The following is a 22,209-nucleotide window of genomic DNA, read 5'->3' on the forward strand; positions in this document are numbered from 1 at the left end:
TCCCCTATATATATATATATATATGGGGACGTATCAAATGAGAACTTTGGTTATTATGAGAACTGAGAACTTTTAATAATAACCCTACGATTTAAAATCAATGCCTCGGATTTCACTCTTATTTTAAGAGACAATAATTAATAGATAGATTCTGATTTAGATACATATCACATATATATATATATATATATATATATATATATATATATATATATATATATATATATATATATATATATATATATATATATATATGGCATGTGATACTATGAAGAAGAGGAGAAAAATACTATTTGGTGATTTCTCATCTCACCCTTGTTAAATGAGGCACACTTTTTTGAAAATACGAAAAATGTTTTTAGGTAAATTCGGATATGCATCTTCAAAGTCACCTATTTCATTTAGAATTTTTTTTTACCACTCACTAATATTTTCGGAGATGTATCTCCGAAAAGGTCCACCGAGAATTTGAGTATATAACTACCTCGCTTGATTATCTTCTTCACTTTTCAAAAATCACATAACACCTCCATAACAAAACAAAAAAACCCTTAAAAATAATCTCATAATCAACCTACTATTCAATTCAAAATGAGATGCATTTTCAGACGCACCTAAAATCAAATTTGCCTTTATCTTTGTGGATTCCACCCCATTTTGAACAAAATATGGTCTGGAGATGCATCTCCGTATATTATTTGCGTATTTTCGGAGATGCATCTCTAAAGTATCCCTGAAGTCATTTAAAGGTATAGGATATGAGATATTTCGGAGATACATCACCGAAATCTCTGGATGCTTTCAAGGCAACAACATTGTCCAAACATTGAAATTTTTTTAGACCAACTCATATTTTAGGTGATTTTAGGCCATAAATTAAAAAATGGATACACTAATTGATTCAAACATGCATTAAAAGATTCACACATTAATTAAAGTAAAATAAAAATGTGCAGTAAATACATAACTTGTTTTTGTACCAAAAAAATACATAACTTGTTTCGAAAAAACAAAAAAAATACAACCACACATAAACTATTCGGTATGTCTAGCCCCCCCGGCTTCTCCTCCACCTGTACTGCAAGGCATTCCATGTCTCGGCAATCATGCCTTCTACGAGGGCCAACTGGGAGCTGTCTTCCTCAAAGAGTCCTGCCTCAATGCCTTCACCCCATCTCCACAATATGCCAACAGACCACTGACACATCCTCGATGTGGTCATTCCTATCCTTAAGTATCACCTAGTTAGCTGGCCTAGGTGATCTTCCAAGAGCGTGTGATATTAAGATATGGTGTGTCATCCTATAGAACCATGTCATGTAACCATCTACATGAGCTTAATGTACAGGAGTTGGCACTCTGGGTTACTACTCTAGTACCAAATGACTCACAAAATCTTCAAGTATTGCATCAAGATATCTGCGGCAAACGGTGGGAGGAGCAAACCCAAAGGGAGGTTTTGGTATAATCTGCAAACAGGTAGACCAAACAGAAGGCCTCTCAGGTGTACCCGTGAATCTCCGCCTAGTCGATGAAGTACTTAAGGTAGACCACATAGACGTAAATTGCACTTGTGTCCTAAAAAATGAATGCAATCAAGAATAAAAGGTAACACCTTAATGCACAAGTAGGATTTTTTTTATTGAGTGGGTTTTCATAAAATGAATGAGGTAGAGGAAAGGTTCTAGCGCGGGTTAATGTATTAAACGCGTCCGGAGATTTATCTCCATACCACCCCTTGAATTTTAAATTAATGATGTCTACGGAGATGCATCTCTGGATTAACCTCATACAGATACGGAGATGCATCTCCTGATTAAGTTTTGGCAAAGTAAGGACTTCTTATCAATTTGCACCGCGAAAAGTCATGCCCGCCCCGCCAAGATGACGGGTTGGCGGGCGGCGGACTTACCCGCCTATTTTTATTTATATTTTTTAATAGATTAATAGGCTTTTTTTACCTTTTAATTAAACTTTTCACTTATTTTTCAAAACAATTTTTTATAAAAGCAACTTTTTAACAAATTTACTTAAAAAAAATTACATATATTTATAAAAAATGTATAAAATAAACCATCAAGAATTAAAGTTACTAGAATTAACTAAAAAAGAGTGAATTTTGGAGGAGAGGCGGGTTTTGGCGGGCGGCGGGCTTTGGCGGGGCGGGTATGACGGGCGGCGGGTTTTTGCGGGGCGAGCTTTGGCGAGCGGCGGGCCTAAAATCCAAACCCAACCCGCCATTTTTTGGCGGGTGGCGGGCCGGCCCAGCGGGCCACAGTCCGTTTTGCCACCCTTACTTGCCATCACGACATTGGAAAACCATGTCGGATACACGTTTTCTCTTATGAAACATGACTTTTTTAGTTTGTCGTCATGGGAGAGTCGGAACTTAAGAGTCTGTTTGGTAAGACATAAAAAAGAGCTTTTAGCTTTTCAGCTCGTATCAATAAAAAAGCTCTGTTTGGTAACTCTATTTTAGCTTTTAGCTTGTAGCTTTTTTACTAGCTTTTAGCTTTTTTTTCAAAAGCTATTTGAAGTAGCTTTTGAGCTTGTAGCTTTTAGCTTGTGAGTTTTTCTTCCATTAATACCCTTATTATTTTAACTAAAATATATTATTACCCTCATTAATTAAAATGTCATTAATGTCATTTTGTATCTATCAGCTAATGAAACAGCTAATTTACCAAACACTCACATTAGCTTATCAACTATCAGCTATCAGCTATCAGCTACCAACTACCAGCTAAAAGCTACCAGCTACCAGCTAAAAGCTACCAGCTATCAGCTAGTTTTACTAAACAAAGCCTAACATAACTTATTCTCTAATTGCCTTCTAACATTCTCTAAGAAACTTAACATTCTTTTTTAGTTCTTCAAAAAGTCATTGATGCGCTGCATTAACATAATCCTTCAATTTACATGTGGTCAATAAGATGAAAATAAAGAGGAAACTTTAGAGGATGCTTCTACATACTGTCTCAAATGAACTAGTAAGACTTTTCTTCAAGTATGGTTGATGATGGTGATGAATTTGATAATGAATTATGGTATGAAGGTCTTTGTAGTTAGTAATGGGGTTCTTTATCTGCAAACACTCGAACAATCAAGGCACCGACAATATAAGTGTGAGATTTAGAATTTTAGAATATTGTGTATCTAAATATTATAGGTGACTTAAAATCAACATATAAGTTAGGGGTGTAATCGGATATGTTTGAACCGATTTTTGGTAAAAAAAAAAGGTCTGAATTGATGATATCTTCATTGGTTTGGTTTGGTTCGGTTTTTAACCTTTTTCAAAAATGGAACCAAACCAACCTAACCGGTTTGGTTCGGTTGATCGGTTTACAAAGTTATTTTTTCAAACATTTTACTCGTCAGTGTATTTTCCATAATTATGGTTTTCGGTGTATTTTATGCTATTAATTTTTAAAATAATATATTTCTCGTGATTTATTTCATGCTCTATTTTTTCAAAGAAGTTAAAAGTTCCTCTTGATCTATGTGAAACAATGACATGATTTTCTATTGCATGATGAAATAAGTTCACGATCATATATAAAAGTTGACACTTGGCATTAGAAAGTTAGAGAGGGATTTAAAATCTTAGCAAATAGAACACAACAAAGTACACACCAATTAACATGTTTCACACCTCAAACACACATAAAAATTGTTTTGTAACAAGACTAGAAAGAATTTTGTTGAAGAATACGAAAGAATACGAACCGAAAACCTAAAACCGAGAGTAGAAGTTCAGTGAAAGCAAGTTTTAGGGACCTATGGTTTTTATTTTTGAAGTTTTTATGTTTGGTTCTAGATGAGTGTTTTATTGATTGGAAGGAAGTGTAAACAAAGATGAAGAATGGTTGGACCGATACAAAATTTGACCTTAATAATGAGTGAAATAAAATATTTGGAGCATAACTATTTCTATTGGTTCGGTTCATCGATTTGATAGTTCCTAAAAACTAGAACCGAGAACCGAACCACATCGGTTTTTATTGGTTCAATTTGATTTTAGAACTGAACCAAAAATATTCGATTTCATTTCGGTTTGATTTGTCGGTTTAATTAATTTTTTCTGATCCGCTTACACCCGTAATATAAATATTATAATGCCCTTGGTCAGGCCCTAGAATCTTCATGGAGACACTTGTGTCGTATGGACAAAATATGAGTTCATGCTAATTTATAAATGATGGGGTAGGAGGGTTAATATGGCACATTTGATTTTATTTGTTTACACCCCTAATATAAATATTATAATGCCCTTGGTCAGGCTCTAGAATCTTCTTGGAGACACTTGTGTCGTATGGACAAAATATGAGTTCATGCTAATTTATAAATGATGGGGTAGGAGGGTTAATATGGCACATTTGATTTTATTTGTATATATAGTGATATTACTCTTTTTTATATAAACTTATGTATCTATATTTTTGAGAATATCCTATTCTATATATATTGTACCTTTATTTGTCACTAACACTTGTAGAGTTTAAGTTTAAGCATTTTGGTGTACTTTGCCTTTCATGTTTAAATCATACTTCCCTTGCTTCTTTTGTAGTGAAGAGATAATAACAGCCAGGCTAATATGGGACTGGTTTACTGCATAATGCAGTGCAGGGGCTATTTTTGTGGACGAGAATAGATGGCCTTTGTCGTTAATAATGTCACTGGAAATTTTTGAAGGAGTGGTGAAAACGAGTAAGGATCCTCTCCATTTCTCAAAAGAAATGGAGGTGTCCATTACTATAGTTTTCAAGAAAATAAAAGACATAAATGTACGTATTTTTAAAAATGGTGACATTAATTACACATTTATACACCAAAACCATAGTAATGGACACCTCCATTTCTTTTGAGAAATGGAGAGGATCCTTACTCGGTGAAAACTGCGTACCAAAAATGTCAAACACTAAATAAACAGGAAGATTGACATATTGATGTTGGTTTTGCTGGTTTAGAACATTAGTGTAAGTATTACAATCAACTCACATGTGGTTACTAAATTGGAAGTATTTAAGTGTCTATTATGATGTCTATTGTAAGTAATATAAGAGACAAACAAAAATCTGAATTCTGAAGTTATAAAACCAACAAAGCCAAACATATTTAGCATCATCAATAATACAGAAAACAATTTGACCATAAAAAGAGAGAAATACAAACAACCAATAACCTATTTAAGCTCATCGTTTTAAGAATCTTGCAATTTCAAGCTCTCCAGCTGTTCCCGCGCTTTAACCTAAGGCAAGAAATGAAACAATAACAATTTAGCCATGAGTCACATTTCACATAATAGCACAACTTTAAATCGTCTAATTTTAGTATGTGCAGAACTTCATCCAAGTTATTCTATGACAAAAAATTTATAGACCCGCCTTTCTGAGAGACACAGACACTTATTCCAATTGCGCATACTTACAATCTAAGCTTATACAAATTAATCAACATATATTTTATGAATTGAACGAAAAACCAGCAATACTAACTTGCTCTAATTTCAGATTAGCATTCTTGAGTGATCGCAGAAGATGAATTATACGGTATTGAAGTTTTTCGTTTTCTGCAGCAAGCACCTGAGCCTGAAAATCAAATCATTGTTAAAAGGATACAACCCGTCACAATAAATTAAATGTCTGTGAGTTGTAATTGAGTAAAACCTTTTGTTTTTCTGAAACTAACTCAGCATTTGCAGCTTCTAACTTTGACTGAAGATCATTTACCGTTTTCAAGTGCTCCTCATTCCCAGTATCTGCAACAGTTTGATAGAAATGTAATTTAGGCTCATAATATCAGGAACCGACTTCGATTCCACTCTGAAAATTCTATTGATTTGTGTTGTGTATCTCGGCACATACCTTTTTTACTATTGATGGCAGCTTCGAGTCTAGATAAGCGTTCCTAAAATATAAAGTGGTAAGAAATCCTTCAGTAATTTACTGATACAAAAAGCTTCAACAAAACTAATAAAAACTCTTGAGTAATTAGCTTATACAAAAGCTTTAAAAAAACTCACCAAAAATCTTCAGTAACTTGCTTATACAAAAAGCTTTAACAAAACTCATAAAAAATCTTTAGTAATTTACTCGTACAAAATGCTTTAACAAAACTCATAAAAAAATGAAAAGCTCTATTCAATATCTACACAAGATATGAGCAAATTGCTGGAAAGAAAAGGAAACAGAATGTCTAGGGACAATTCTTTCCGTAATTTTACATTTGCAATGATCAGTTCAAAGTTAAATCCATTATCTATGAAGCTCGGTTACCAGAGACACAACACCGATACTGACACCAGCAATAACTTGAAAAATGAATAATTTAAACGTAATCACAACGGTCGATGTCCAATTCACACCAACACAGACACACCGACGCACCTATTTTCAGAGATGTCGGTGTTACAGAGTCCAATGAGGAGTCCTAGCAACACACTCTCTTGCAATTCGGTATGATACATGAATTTCAACACACTCTATTGTATTGCTCAAATTCAATTTCATAGCATAAGCTAGGTGGGTTGATTCATACAATTTACATTCAAAATGCTGAAGAAGGACAACAGTTATGTTAATTTTGGTGTTATTATTGAATAAGGTAAAGAAAACAAAATGAAATGATGCATCAAAAGAAGACACGATTCCATAGAAGCATTAGAAACCTTGAATCGGCAATGAAAATGAAAAAAAAGATTGAATTATTAACCTCAGCTTCAGAAGCTCTGCGATAGAAAGGCTTTAAGGTGAGTTCCAAGTCGTTAATTTTAACGGACTCAACCATTCTTCTCTTTCTACTGCCTCTTGATTTGTCTGCTTCGCTCGCCGCTTTACGCTGCTCCTCGCCTCGCCTCGCCACTGCTAATCAAATTGCACTTTCGAGTTTAGAAAACTTAAACTAAATTGTGAACAAATTATCTGTAGATTTGGTGTAATTGTATTTTTTTTTTTTTTAATTTATAATTTAGTTTCAATGTAAATGATATTTTTAAATTGTTAACACATTTTTTTTACATATTATAATTATTTTTTTAGAAAGTTTTTCAATCCACTCCATGTTATTTTACATATCACACAAAATTCTATTTTTGTCCCCAGTTTCCGTAGATCCACATCCAGAAGTATCCCAAAATTTGAAAAAATTTGATTCCTTCCGTAGATGCATCTACGGAAAGGTAATAAACTAGTGTATATGAGATAAAAATACACATTAAGATATCTTAAGGGAAGCTTCCGTAGATGCATCTACGGAAGGGTATAGCGCCACATTGTTCCGTAGATGCATCTATGGAAGGGTATGACATAGTTTGAACCAGCATGATCACTCCCCTCATTGTTTCATTTCTCCAAACTCATCATACTCCACACCCTAAAACCCATACATCATCAATAACTTATTTCACTCCAACACTCAAACTTTTTGGTGCAACAAATCAAAGGGAGCAAGAAGAGTCTGAATTTCAGGTAAATAATCACTTTCAACCATTATATTCTTCACATTGTCAATGAAATTTTCTGCAAAAAAGTTCGTTACTTCCATAGATCCATCTACGGAACGTGTTGAAGATGAACACCTCCGTAGATGCATCTACGGAATAGTCTCAGTAGTTTTTTTCCAGCATCTTGTAATTCTGTGTGATTTTGTTAAAATAGGTATGGTGCACCCCGATAATATTTCAAGAGAGTCCTTTTGTTCCAAAAGTTCTGATTCCAACACCTATTGCACCACAAGTTCCGCAAGTATCGACTCTGATTCTTACACCTATTGTTCCAAAAGTTCTGATTTCAACAATTATTGCTCCAACAATTGAAGAGGTACAAATTGCTCCAAAAATTCCATTCATTGACGAGATGCCGGTTTTTATGCATAAATACATCGACCGGGTCATCAATGTGGTGGGGGATGGTAATTGTGGATTTCGGGTCGTATCGGCTTTGCTTGGTAAGGGAGAGGATGTCCCTGAGCTTGTCCGTCGTGATCTTATCGACGAGTTGGTGAACCATAAAGACTCGTACACGCGGGTATTTGGAGACGAAACTAAATTTCAATTGGTCAACGAAGCTCTTGTTACTTGGGGGCGCCTACGCATCGGTTTCGCATTGGATGAGATTCCCTGAAATGGGACATCTTATTGCATGCGCATATGACATGGTATGCATTGACTTGACGCGTTATGGTTTTTCGGAAACCTTTTTTCCGCTCCGCACCGCACCTTCTACAAATCCAATTGATCGTATTATATATGTTGGATGGCTTGCCAACTCGCGTCATTTTGTACAAGTTTACTTGAAACCGGGATGTCCCATACCACCTATGTCACCGGAATGGATACATCTACGGAAATTTCTGTGACAGAGATTGTGTGGTCCATATTCTCCAAAGGTTTCTATAAATTTGAGGTTTCTAGGTTTGCATTACACAAGCACAAACCCTAAACACAAACACCAAAATGTCTCGCATTAGGCCAGATGGATGTCATCGAACATCAATGAAGCGTCCCGATCCTAAATCGAAATACCGCATAAGGGATGAACAATTCATTTTCTCTCCCGTCAAACCACCCGTGTCGGTGAAGTTTTGGAATATCCATTCCTTCGACCAACTCAAGAGGACTATCATGTCTTTTTTAGAGGGGGAGTACAAACCCGGAGAAGAAATCAAAAGGATCCAGAGGCTTAGAACAAGTACCTCGTTTGCGACCGGAAAAACGGAACGTTGGTGAGCTGAAGTGAAATGGGACATGGATTGCATTCAAATGATGCATGGATTAGATGACATTGTTTTAACCGTTGTAATTTCTTAGATCTATTAGTTTTATTAATTTTCTGTTTGAAATTTTGGTGTAATATCGATTAATCAATGAATCAATGCAATGTCTTTTATGTTTAGAAATGCTTCTGTTTTGGTTTTCTGGGTACTGGGTTTATTCCGTAGATGCATATACGGAAGGGTTCCGTAGGTGCATCTACGGAACAGAACAACGTCAAATAAATAAAAAGGGGTGCTTCCGGAGATCCATCTACGAAAGTACGGGGGCAAAATGATCAATTCGGTGGTGCGTAAGAGGGCCATGGAGTTGAGAGAAAAATTCTCTTTTTTTATATTCGACCAATTTTAATGGGTCGAGTTTATTTCATTTCTGTGGAAAAAAACTAAAATTAATATTTAAATTTTTATTAAGATGAGAAATAAATATGTCTGTCTCGTTTAGGTTTGTTCCGAAGAAAAAATAGGTTGGGTCTAATAAAATAAAAGAAGAGGACCGAAAATCTTAACTCGACACTTAAAAAAAGGCGTAGCGGTAAAGGATCCTTAGAAATTTGTTTGATTTTTTTTTTTAAATTTTAAAAATAATATAATACATTAGTTTATAAAATTATATTGTTTTTAAACTTTTTTTTAAAAATATAAAACACATTTTAAAATATAGATGCAACACTCCAAAGTCTTCTCTTCCAAAAAGCAACTCGCAAATAAATCTTTAAGATTTAAAGTGGCAAAAAAAATATTAGCCAAATTTAGGATCACATTTTCCTGAAAACAGGTTAAGGCGAAAAAAGTAAGGGGCAGGTCTGAAGACTTGGTTCAATCCGCTAAAAATGGTGGGCTAAACGAACTTGTTTTTGTCACCCCTAACTTTTATATTATTCTTTTATGAAAATCAAATTTATAAAGAATATTACTACCTCTGATTATTTTCATAAAAGACATTTGGGTTAACATAAGTTGATATATTTGGTTCAATATATAGACCAAATACATCAACTTCTTCTCACTTGAGTATCTCTTATAAAAAGTACCAAATAAAGTACTCTGGACTGGACATTGGGTCATCCCATCAGAAACTCAATTTAAATTATACTACAACTCATTCCAATGGACCAGACCACCCTAGAACATCATCAACAAATAGCATGAGGCAAGGGAGAAATCAAATGCATCAAATGCAAAATTGTTTAATGGTTACGATTCTCAACCTTGAAGTCAATATCCTAGAAGCCTTTGTTAAAGAGCTCTTAAACAAGCAAGAAAGATACACGTTATTCTACTTTAAATACCTTCAACTTCTTCATTCTTTCTTTAACTTATCTGTCACAGTGTTTGTGGGTATCACCCCCTTCATAAACCAAAGGAGTTAGTTACTTGCTCATCATCCTCAAAATCATCTTCTCAATCTAATTCGGATCAACGGCGTACTATATAAGAGGATATGGTTCCCTTCATTTAGGAAAAGTGCAGTCACTTTTTTCAATGGCTTCCAGAAAGAAAACATCAACGAGCAACACAAATCTCGTCAATGGGGTAACGACTACCTCATTAGTCAAACCAACTACTCAAAATTAGAACGAAATTCAGACTACATCGGCCAACATAAAGCCCCTGATCCAAGTCTTGATGTCATGAGTGCAAGATCAAGTTTAAATGATTGTGAATCAGATTTGATATATTCAATGAATAAAAACCACACATAGTTAATGTCCAATCATCCATGCTTTTGAGGATGATTGGAGATCTCTATAGTATGTCATAATCGTTAGAACAAAATTTCATCTCCCAAAATCTATCAAGACTCGCTTGATATCCTAGTTTTCATGTTGCACAATGATGACCATAAAGTCAATGTCATGAGGGTTGACTTCGATGGCATCCCTGTCATAAAAGGGGATGTTAACCCTTGTTTCCCCTCGTTCACCCATAGGGAAACCAAAAGATATCACATTTGTAGCGAACACCTGCCTAGTGTATTTCCTTCGGGAAGAGGTGGAACTTCCTCCACCAGTGAAACCCCGGGTTATGGAGTTTGTGTTAGAGCGTAGAGTTTTTTGACCATCTTCGAAAGAAAGATGGAAGGAATGAGAACGAAAGAGGTGTGACACAGGTTAGTTTTATCAGGGCCCATAGTGAGCGACATTTTATTAGCAAAAAAATTATAGGTGTGCATGGTATTCCTACAAGGGTGAGTGATACTCAGAGATCTTAGTAAGTTTATAGCAGTTTAAGGTGGTTAGGGTTTGCCTGTGGTGGCGAGAGGTCCTATATGGTTGTGTTACAGTGATTACAGTGGTATAAGAGGGTCAATTCACGTGAGGTGAATGACTATGTATGTAAGCATTGTGCTTATGATGTAATTGTGTTCTGTATATGTTATGATATGTATAAATTATGATATGTTTTTTCTACTGTTATGGGAGAAGTATTTATAGAAATCTTTGGACCTAGGGTTTCCTTGGGAAAGATCATTGCGCATTCAGTCAATGGTGGACCGTTGAATCCCTATTTCTTAGAGAGACGTGAATCAGCTACTGAACCTAACTTCTCTCTAACCAAAAAACGTCTTTTTTCACATTACCCATAATTAGAAGAGTGAAAGATACTTGGGGCGAGGTGATGCTTCGTGGAGGGGAACATATTGTCTACGCCCTTCATGGGGTTGCAAAGCTCTCGCCCTAATTAATTCCTTTACAAATATAACACTACAATTAGCTATTTGATTATATTCATTAGCTATTATTAGTTTTCCAATAAGATTTCACAATGTATATTATTCACAAATCAAATTCATGACAGACGAATTGCATTCTTATATGTTCCATACAGATTGATGTGTATATCACAAACACTTATCATACCATTCTATCTCATGGTGTTCCAATGTAGACGATGCAGTTTTGTCACTCTAGGTCCAACATAAGTGCCCAATTATTGAGCTTAGGTGGATGAAAAACTATGTGTGCCAAAGGTAATGATCTAGAATTTGTGCTGTTGTGGCTGAAATACTTAACGCATCAATTACCATTTTATTCTTTCTATTTTGCTTTCTTACTTTCAGCAAGATTGTTACTGTTGGCCCTGGGTGCAATTTTTGAATTAAATAAGTTGTACTTGTGAACCAAATCATTGTGATGACTATAAAAGGTTATATTCATTCCTGAAACTTCTCCTTCGTCTAAACTATCAATAGAGTTGACACTAAAAATGCCCCTCTCTCTGCAATTTAAGCTCACCATGTTGTAACAGACACTATGCTAGTATACTATATAATTAAGAGCTTATCTAAAACATAATACTATATATGTATATCTGACATTCGATGTGCTTGTCATATTTTGCATTGAATATGAAGTATAAAATTTGAGCAATAACATGTCAAATTGTCACTGGGGGTTATATTTTGCCATATCATATATATACAGTGTGTATCAAAAGCTTATTAAAATAAATACGTTAATGTCCATCAAAAAAATATTTCTAAGACAAAACAAAAACTCTTGCCAAATGCTCCATATATATAATCAAGGTTGTCCAAGCAGTGAGGGCCTGTAGAATGCATGGCTTTGTGCAATCTCAATACGTTCACGGGGATCATTCAGATTTTCATCCCTCAGAGCTTGGAGAATAGCTTTTGTTGATTGTTCCCTGAAAAATATATGGGATACATAGTAATATAAATATATGAGAATTTCCAATTGAATCACAACCCTGAAGGTGAGAGTGTCATGTCAAGCATCCAAGATTTAAGCTAATGGTTACAGACAAATACCTGGATATTAATATCTTATATAGTGTCTTCAAGATTGGGCAGAGCTCAACCGGAGCAACTGGTTTATTATCTCCAGGGTGCAACACATTCAAGCTTGATTGGCTCAAAAGTTCAAAGAATGCCTCTACTGCAGAGACACCCTGCAAATATAAAATACTAGAGTCATTTTTTTCTCTTTTCATTATTTGTTTTGTCAGAAGAATTTGAATGAAGATCAAATGTTGACTACGGCTTGCACGATATAAAATGGTCAAAAACATCCTAGTTGTACATCACTTTCACATTTACAAAAATTGTACTTGCAAGTCACATTTGAATGAGTAAATCTTTCATTTCAATCCTCGGAATAGGACAGGTAAGCAATTTAGAAGTAGAAACACACTAATAATACCTGAATCATTCCTTTGCCTCTTATGCTGTCACCCATGTCGGGACTTAGTTCACCCTTAGCTAGCATCTGACCATACCATGCATTACGACCTTTCAACAAAGTCACATAAGTATCAGCCAATAATGGTCCCGCGAGTTTTTCAGGTTCTTCAGCCAACAAGTGAGTGATAAATATCATCTCTGATGTACAGTGTGCAAAATATACTGATTTGCTAGTAGCACTCTCATTGGTAAGGGCTGCTACCATTCCTGACATCAATAAGAAACAAAAGACATATATACATCGTAGTTCATAAACAAAATATATGCTATGGAAATGGAAAAGTTTGTATTTATCAGTTGAAGTATTCAATTTTCCGACTCAATAGTTGATAAAAGGAAAAGAAGAAGCTACAACAATAAACCAAAACACGATATATCAAAAGTGTATTGCAACTTGCAAGACACACCAAATGCTAGTTATGAACATACTGGTCTTGCTGCTTGATACTGATAGAATCAACCACAATTTGAAAGCGTAAGAAATTCAATTTTCACAAAACTACAACAAAAATAACTGTTCAGGTCTATGACTGCATGAAAAGTTGTTCATCATTTGAAGAAAAAAAGATTTTTGGTTATTATTGCCAATGATTTTTATCTTTATTTGCTTAGGTCCGTAGTTGTCAGTCCCGAATAGCGGCGCAGGGTGGATAACCCCAAAATTGTGAAAGCGTGTTAAAGCAGATTAACCAAAGCTAGAACTTTCAAACATATATCTTAATCACCTATGGTTTCTCTCAACTAATTTTTCTAACATAAACAATTATATCATAGAAAAGCATTGACAATACAGATAGTATACATGTATAATGACTAATTTGAAGCTTACCAGCACCGATTGCATAAACATTTTTCAAGCCACCCATGACCTCATGGGTTACAAGGTCACTATTGTCCCAAACAATAAAATGTGGTTGTCTCAGAAACTTCGCCAGAGCCTTCCTCCATTTCTCAGCGCCACATATTCTAGCATTTGCATACTCCTTGTGGTAGATTTCTGATGCAATATTTGGACCACCAAGATAAAGTATGTTCTCCATGGGAACTCCAGCTGTTAAAGTATACATTTTAAAGAGATGAAATCTGATTAAAAGAGAATCTAGCAAAACAATAAGCATCCTTTACTACACAGTACTAAATTTCTAGCTTCCATTGGTTGGTATCACATATATTATAGAATGAGAAATGATATTATAGAATCAGAAATGATATTTCTGCTCAATTGTATGAGAAAATTCTTCTCTTTTGAGTTAAATTATAAAAATAGAGATGAAGAAAACTCTTACTTGCTTTGTGAATCATTTTAGTTGGAGTTATAATATGCGGAACAGGCTCCAATGCAGCCTCTATACCCTTTGACAAAGAGATAATTACAGGAACTGTGATTCTCTCCTTCCAATATTTACTAATCTCTTCAAAAATCTCCCGCGTTTCGGTCGAAGGCAATCCATTGACGACAATATCTGCATCCCAAACAGCTTCCTGCAAGTTTGTAACAACCTTCAAAGGACAAATTGGCGTATCAATCATATTCAAACAAAAACCATCTTTCAGAATCTCATCAGCATATAATGTCCTATCACCAAGCCTTGCCTCAACATATTTCAAATAAGCGCAACGCCGAATCAACCTCCTCAACACATCTTCCCTAGAGTTGATAACTTCAAACAAATGCTTCGCAGTGGCTTTATCAACAATCTTCAATGGCCTCCTCCATATCCTGATTTGTACCTTGTCGCGAAACTGACCATACGTGTCTTGCAACAATGCTGCAAAAACACTCCCCCAAGCACCAGCTCCTACACTAACAATCCTCAATGGATCACCATTAGCCTTACCAATAAGGCGACGAAGATCATCAAGCTTCTCTTCTAAACCATTGCAATTTTGAACAGATCCATTTGAGTCTGAATTACTAACTACACCCATTATGCTACCTCACTAAGCTCTAAAACTCAAAAATGAAACAGTATTTGAAATCTCCAATGATTTCAGTGCATATGAAAATAACAAACTACTACCTTGAAAGAAAGAAAAAAATGAAGCTTCTTTCAGTTAGAACTTTAATCAAACAGAACATAGAATGTATAAAAAAAATGTCACAACTTAGTTTTCTCCGTCTAGAGTTTGTTGATCTACCCCAACAGAAAACAACACTAGAACTAATAAAAAAATAAAGAAAAACAAACAAACACAACTTGTAAGATGCGTGTTAGGAACTACAAAGTTAACATAAAATTGTATTGTTTTAAATGTGAGGAAGTGGCTTTGTTGAAGGAAATGCTGAAAAGATGAAGACATAAACAAAAGAGGAAAGTGAAAATGATAATGTGAGAAAGATGGTATTGATGAAAATAATAATGCAATGTGCAAAGGTTATGAGTAAGAGAAAATGGTTGGAACATATAGGAATGGCATTAAAGATGCCAACTTCCCCATTGGGCATTAATATTGGATGACTTTGCCAATCATGTTCCATGTGAGGGGTACCCCTTACCCCATATTTAGATTGGCCCATACCTTTACTTCATCTGCTATCTTCTGCTATCTTTAATTTATAAAAACTCTTTCAGAAGATTTGTTCACTATTTGCAAAATTTTGTTTATTTTTTAAATGGGTCTTGCTAACAAGTGTGGTAAGGGCACTCTTTTAAGCATACTAAATAAAGAAGATATTTTTTATAAATGTTATTATTTCAATTTTCACTACATTTTCAATGCGCATTGAATATATCATTTTTAAAAAAACTTATCACTTTAATCACTTAAAGAGTGTCTCAAAGACACTCGTTAGCATTTCCTTTTTTAAATATATATCTATAATATAAGAAAATTTATTGTTCTGGAAATTACAAAAATACTTTTTTGTTATCTTAGTCTAAATTATAAATTTGAGGGCAAAAAATGTCTTTTGTTGGTTTTTTCAAACTCATTTTTCACTTTCCAACTCACTTTTCACTTTTTACTTTTCACTTTTTCACTTTTCACTTTTTCAACTAATTTTTCACTTTTCACCTTTCACTTTTTATTATATTATTATTATTTCTAATAATTATTAATCAAAATATTTCAATAAATTATTTTTTAATAAAAAAATTATTACGATCATTTTAAATGATTATTAATTTACATTTAAAATAGTATTTAATTTTTAAAAATTAACTTTAGTAATTGAATATTAATAACAAAAAAATATAATTTGAAATAATTTTTATTTCAAGATACAATATTTTTTAAGAAAATAATAATATTTTTAGTTTAAAAAAATATTTCAATTAAAATGAATTTAAAAATATACTTGAAAAGATATGTTATTGGATAAAATACAAAAATGTGTGTCACTTATCATTAACTTTAATTTATATGATTCAAATTATTATATTAATATATGTCATTTATGAAGTTTATCAATGTAAATAGGATATATATATATATATATATATATATATATATATATATATATATATATATATATATATATATATATATATATATATATATATATATATATTTGAAAAGACTAAGATAATGAATCACGACCATTAAATTTTAATTTTGTTGATTTTAATGGACCGGATTGGTTTCTCTTTCTATGTTGATTTAAAATTTAATATAGCATTTCTCATTATATATATATATATATATATATGAGAACACTTGGTTATTATGAGAAATGAGAATAATGAATCACGACCATTAAATTTTGATTTTGTTGATTTTAATGGACCGGATTGGTTTCTCTTTCTATATTGATTTAAAATAAATATTAAGATCATAGAAAGAGAAATCAATCCAGTTCATTAAAATCAACAAAATCAAAATTTAATGGTCGTGATTCATTGTTCTCATTTCTCATAATAACCAATCATAGAAAGAGAAATCAATCCAGTTCATTAAAATCAACAAAATCAAAATTTAATGGTCGTGATTCATTGTTCTCATTTCTCATAATAACCAAGTGTTCTCACTTGACTCGTCCCCTATATATATATATATATATATATATATATATATATATATATATATATATATATATATATATATATATATATATATATATATATATATATATATATATATATATTTACGGAAAATAGTGTACTACTTATTCAATTGTAACATACTACTATTATTTATAGTCAAATTCTATTAGTATCAAATCCTATTGAATGCAATCATTTTGTTAATAATTTTATGGATGATAATTATTATTTGGCAAAGAAAAAATAAATGCAATAAAATTTTAATAAACTTATTTTCTTCTAATATGAAAATTATATAAAATATAACAATGAAACTATTAATTCAAATATTTAAATATGAAAATTAATGAACTATTAAAATATTGAATATTAACAGTAACATGAAATTACTGATCAAAATATTGAATATTAACGGGAACATGAATTTAGTGATCACAATATTGAATATTAACAGAACATAACGTTACTATTTAAAATAGTGAATATTAACGGGAACATAAAGTTACTGATCACAATATCGAATATTATGGGAACATGAAGTTACTGATCACAATATTGAAAATTAACGGGAACCTGGAGTTACTGATTAAAATAGGAAATATTAACGGGAACATGAAGTTACTGATCACAATATTGAATATTAACGGGAACCTGAAGTTACTGATTAATTAAAATATTGAATATTAATGTGAACATGAAGTTAGTGATCAAAATAGTGAATATTAACGGGAACATAAAAATACTGATCACAATATTGAATATTAACGGGAACTTAAAATTAGTGATCAAAATATTGAATATTAACAAGAACATGAAGTTACTGATCTCAATATTGAATATTAACGGAAACATGAAGTTATTGATTAAAATATTTAATATTAACATGAACACGTAGTTACTGATCAAAATATTGAATATTAACGGGAACATAAAGTTACTGATCTAAATATTTTGAAATTAACGACGGGAACATGAAGTTATAGATCAAAATAATGATTATTAACGGGAATATGAAGTTATAAAAGGTTATTTTGACACAATTTAATTTCGGTGCTTTCAATTTTCTTCCTGAATTTTTTTAGACACAATTTAATGTTAATTATTCTTATTTTTTTCCACAAAATGTTAAGTACTTTTAATATATATTTTTTCTATTAAAAATATACATCTGAAATAAATGTGCGTCTCATACCAGAACCCGTGCAAACGCACGGGTTTGTTACTAGTTTTTGTTAATCTTTTTAATTTGTCTTAAAGAAATTTATTTTGTGAATAAGATTAACTAGAATGATCATAATTATAATTAAATCCAATTTTTTTATAATCTCTTTATTATCATCAGACAAGTTCTCTTAGGCTATGTTTGAGAGTTTGGAGGAGAAGAGAGGGGGAGGGCTTTAAAAAATAAGAAGGATTGGGGGAAAAGAATAGTAAGATTTTAGTTTTGAGGGTTTTTGAGGATTTGATTTTCTTCATAACACAAAAAATCCCTAATTTGGGGAGCTCAAAATTTGTATAAAAAGAGGGTTTTTGAGGGCTTAGACAAAATGTTCAAATATAATTTTTGTTGTTATAGTATTTCAAAAAGTAAATATACATTAATGATAAACATTATTTTATCATTCTAAACAAAATCTTTTTCTCAAAAAATGTTAAAAATTTCTCTATATTTTTAAAAAAAATTAATTTTCGAATCTCTATCTTCCCCTTCTCTCTAAACTCCCAAACATAGCCTTAGAGGATAATCTAAAAGACACAATAACTTTTTATTATTTCAAAGCATTAAATAAGATTAAGTATGTTCTTAAATAAGTGACAGAATAGTTACTTTTTCAATCACTTAGAGCCTATTGTGGGCTGGTTATAGACCTAAGAGAGAGAGAGAGAGAGAGAGAGAGAGAGAGAGAGAGAGAGATAGAGAGAGAGATTCAATCATCAATATGAAGTCTCTCCTTTAAAACATTAAAGGAACAATGTAATTGTACTCTAGAGCTCCACACTAGATCCATGTCATGAGCTCCTACCAACAATTAGATGGTATGGACGATATCATGCATTTTATGTTGATTACTCCTTGTTTTTTTACTAACTTAAACATTGGAGTGTTTACTTTGTAGATCCACTTTGCATCCTCACACCTGAGACCCGCTCTGTCCCACCATGAAGCTTACTTAAATTTTCAGCAACATTCAAAATACAATAAGAAAATAGACCTATTCGAAAGTTTTGAGACAACGAGAAGGTGGATGGAACTCCTAATGAAACCCTTTCATTCGTAATAATTGTCATCATAACCAACCCCTCATTATTGAAGACTATCAACAATTTCAGAAGCTTGTACGACTTGATGTACCTCAAAGTCTTCATGAGATTAGATTTGTGTATGAAAGATTTTAATTTGTGCGAAGGCAGAAACCTTTTGGCATTTAATGACTCCTTTTGGCATCGTCAACCTTGACGTACGATCAAGTTAGTTTGTCAAAGGTTGTCAAACTAGATAACGACTTTGAAACCCTCCAACTTGATAATAACTCAGCACAATCAGTCACTATATGTAAGACCGCAATCCAAATAAATTATTTTGTTTATTATTAGTGGGTTTTTTCTCTTCTACATCAAACAATTTAGAGTTCATTAACATTTGAGAAAATATACTAAAATAGAGAATTCAATAAGAGAAAATGAGCATTTTAGGCTATTTTTTTTATTAATGACACATTTGAAAAACATAAAAATAAGGAGGGGTGATAAGGTATTTTGTCAATGGAGTATTTAACACTCAATGAACAAGAGAGAAAATGCAAATTTCATTCTTCTTCCCCTTCTTCGAGCTAATGATCATGAAACATATTTAAGTCCAAAACTTAATTTTTGTTTCTTCTTCTCTCAAAATCAACTTCAACTCTCATTTTCCCACACTCAATTTCATCTTTGCAAAGCAAAATTTTAGATTAAGTTTTATTCATCCATTGTTTCACCCTCTTAAGTGAACCAAACCCTCAATTTGTAAAAGGACTATTTTTGTCCCAATAAATTTATTGAAGCTATGCATGTTCAAAATTGATACTTAATGATGGTAATTTATTGTTAGGGGCTGGTACTAATAACTTAGAAGATGCTCAAGAAAGCTTGGAGTAGTGGGTTAGACAAAGGAGAAGTTTTTGACTTAAGGTGGGTTCCTTTTAGACTTGAATTATACAAAATAAATATATTGTTGATTAATAGTAATTTTAGATTAAGTAGGGAAGAATTAACAACTAATTTACATAGAGGCGTAATCAAACAATTAATTTTTTGTGGCCCACGTCGTCCTAGAAAATCGGAGCCATGATGAGTTGGGACGACATGTTCTAAGATAACGTCTTGATAAAGTTTCCAAGATGACAATGACGTTAGCACATTACTTGAAGCAGTAATAAAAAGATTAAAAACACTAATATCTCCAGTTTGTCGAACGTGGCATTTTGGGGGGAATTTGTTAGCCTAGATTTTTGACGTCATTGAGCTCGTTAGGATAAATTAAAAACGCTAGTATTCTTTCTTCAAAATTATATATATTCAGGATTTCGACATCAGCAGTTAGAACAAATGGCAAGTCAGGATAAATAACTGATTTTTGGTTTTATCCATACCAAGAAAACATGTGGAAGCAAGTCTAAAGACGAATAGCATGTAGCGTAATACATGTCAATTTCTAAGGAGAAGGTCGTTGTAGGCAGATAGTCATGTTTTAGTATAAATAAGAGTTCTAGCGTTAGGATCAAGGGTGTCAAATTTATTACAAAATCTCAAACACTTAAAGTACCCAAGTGAAGAGTGAGAAACGAGTCAATAGAGCGAATATGTATGATTTTGAACACCATTTTTTATATATTTAAGCAAAGTTATTATTTTACTTTACTTGTCCTTTTTCAATATTTCGACCTTCCTTTTACTCTGTTTTTTACCAAGATTTTGACTACGTTGAAATCGTGTACTTTTTTATGCAAAGTTACTTTCTTTATTCTTCATAGAATTTAGAGTCCATTTCCATCTTACACAACAATCAAACACATTTTTCAAGAGTTTATGCACTTTGTCCTATAATTAACTAGTCAATAATGCAAGTAACCCTTTTTAAAGACTAGCATGTGTTTACTAAAATTCACGGTAAACACTTGGTAGCCCTACTCAAAAAGAATATTTACCTATTTTCCTAGGCTCCCTATGATATGCTGGGAATCGATACCAGGGTTGTATGTCACCGCTTTGCCATTAGTTCCAAGGTGAATCTAGTAATATAAATAAAGTAAAAGGTTGACAAGGAGGTGCAGGAGACCATAAACGAAGAAGTAGACAAATTGAAGGGAGTAAATTTCATAACAGAGATCAAATAGTCATCTTAGCTAACCAATTTGGTGCTAGTTTGAAAGTCGTCCTAGAAATGAAAAATGTGTGTATATTTCATTAATTTAAACACAACATATCCTAAAGATCCTTATCCTTTTTCAAACATGGATGACATGTTCTTTGAACAAATAGGGTGTATCCTAGAAGTATATATTAATGACATGGTTGTAGAGAACCTAGAGGAAGGAAAATACTAGAATGACCTATACGAAATCCTCAAGTCAGTCAAGAGATACAACATGCATCAAAACCCCCGCCAAATTCTATTTTTGGGTCCAAATGGGCATGTTGACCAAAAGAGGGATAAAGGCGTGTCCTAAAAAACTTTAGGCCATCATCAACATGAGAAGCCCCACCATAGTGAATGAGGTTCAACAACTGATAGGACACCTGGCCTTCTTGTTTAGATTTTTTTTCATGTGTAGGTTACAAAGGTTTTTCACTTTTTCACAACTTTGAAGAATAAGGAGAGTTTTGATTGGACGGAAGAGTGTGATGATGAATTCACTAAGTTAAAGACCTTTCTGGAAACACTTCCAATATTAACATGCTTAGAAGAGGGCATGCCATTGTACTTATATTTGTTATTACCTAACAAGACGATAAGCTCAATATTGGTCCAAGAGAAGGATAAAACTGAGCAGCTAATCTAGTTTGCTAAAAAAGCATTCAAATGTGTGAAGCTAAGGTATCCGATAAATGATAAATTATCATTGGTGGTCATGATAATGACAAGGAAGAATGGTGCCACTTTCAAGGGCACTGTGTGGTGGTAAAGACAAATTATCCAATTCACCAAATCTTAAAAAATCCTAATTTGGATGGTAAGATGGTATCTGGCTCAATAAATCTAACAAA

The 22,209-nt window shown here is 32.9% G+C and overlaps 2 protein-coding genes across 2 annotated transcripts; both read right to left on the reverse strand.

Moving 5' to 3' along the window:
* Positions 1–5,011: 5,011 nt before the first annotated feature.
* Positions 5,012–6,905, reverse strand: LOC131600020 (uncharacterized). The gene is made up of 5 exons (XM_058872252.1): positions 6,715–6,905; positions 5,868–5,910; positions 5,670–5,761; positions 5,499–5,591; positions 5,012–5,251 (listed from the first exon to the last, which is right to left on the reverse strand). The coding sequence occupies exons 1-5, from the start codon at positions 6,787–6,789 to the stop codon at positions 5,204–5,206; spliced, it is 351 nt and encodes a 116-aa protein (XP_058728235.1). The 5' UTR covers positions 6,790–6,905; the 3' UTR covers positions 5,012–5,203.
* A 5,144-nt stretch (positions 6,906–12,049) lies between these two features.
* LOC131600021 (glycerol-3-phosphate dehydrogenase [NAD(+)] GPDHC1, cytosolic-like) lies at positions 12,050–15,409 on the reverse strand. Its single transcript, XM_058872253.1, has 5 exons — positions 14,266–15,409; positions 13,809–14,030; positions 12,939–13,186; positions 12,548–12,687; positions 12,050–12,423 (listed from the first exon to the last, which is right to left on the reverse strand). The coding sequence occupies exons 1-5, from the start codon at positions 14,906–14,908 to the stop codon at positions 12,300–12,302; spliced, it is 1,377 nt and encodes a 458-aa protein (XP_058728236.1). The 5' UTR covers positions 14,909–15,409; the 3' UTR covers positions 12,050–12,299.
* Between the last annotated feature and the right edge of the window lie 6,800 nt (positions 15,410–22,209).

This window comes from Vicia villosa, linkage group LG4, assembly GCF_029867415.1.
Source record: "Vicia villosa cultivar HV-30 ecotype Madison, WI linkage group LG4, Vvil1.0, whole genome shotgun sequence".
Taxonomy (NCBI): Eukaryota; Viridiplantae; Streptophyta; class Magnoliopsida; order Fabales; family Fabaceae; genus Vicia; species Vicia villosa.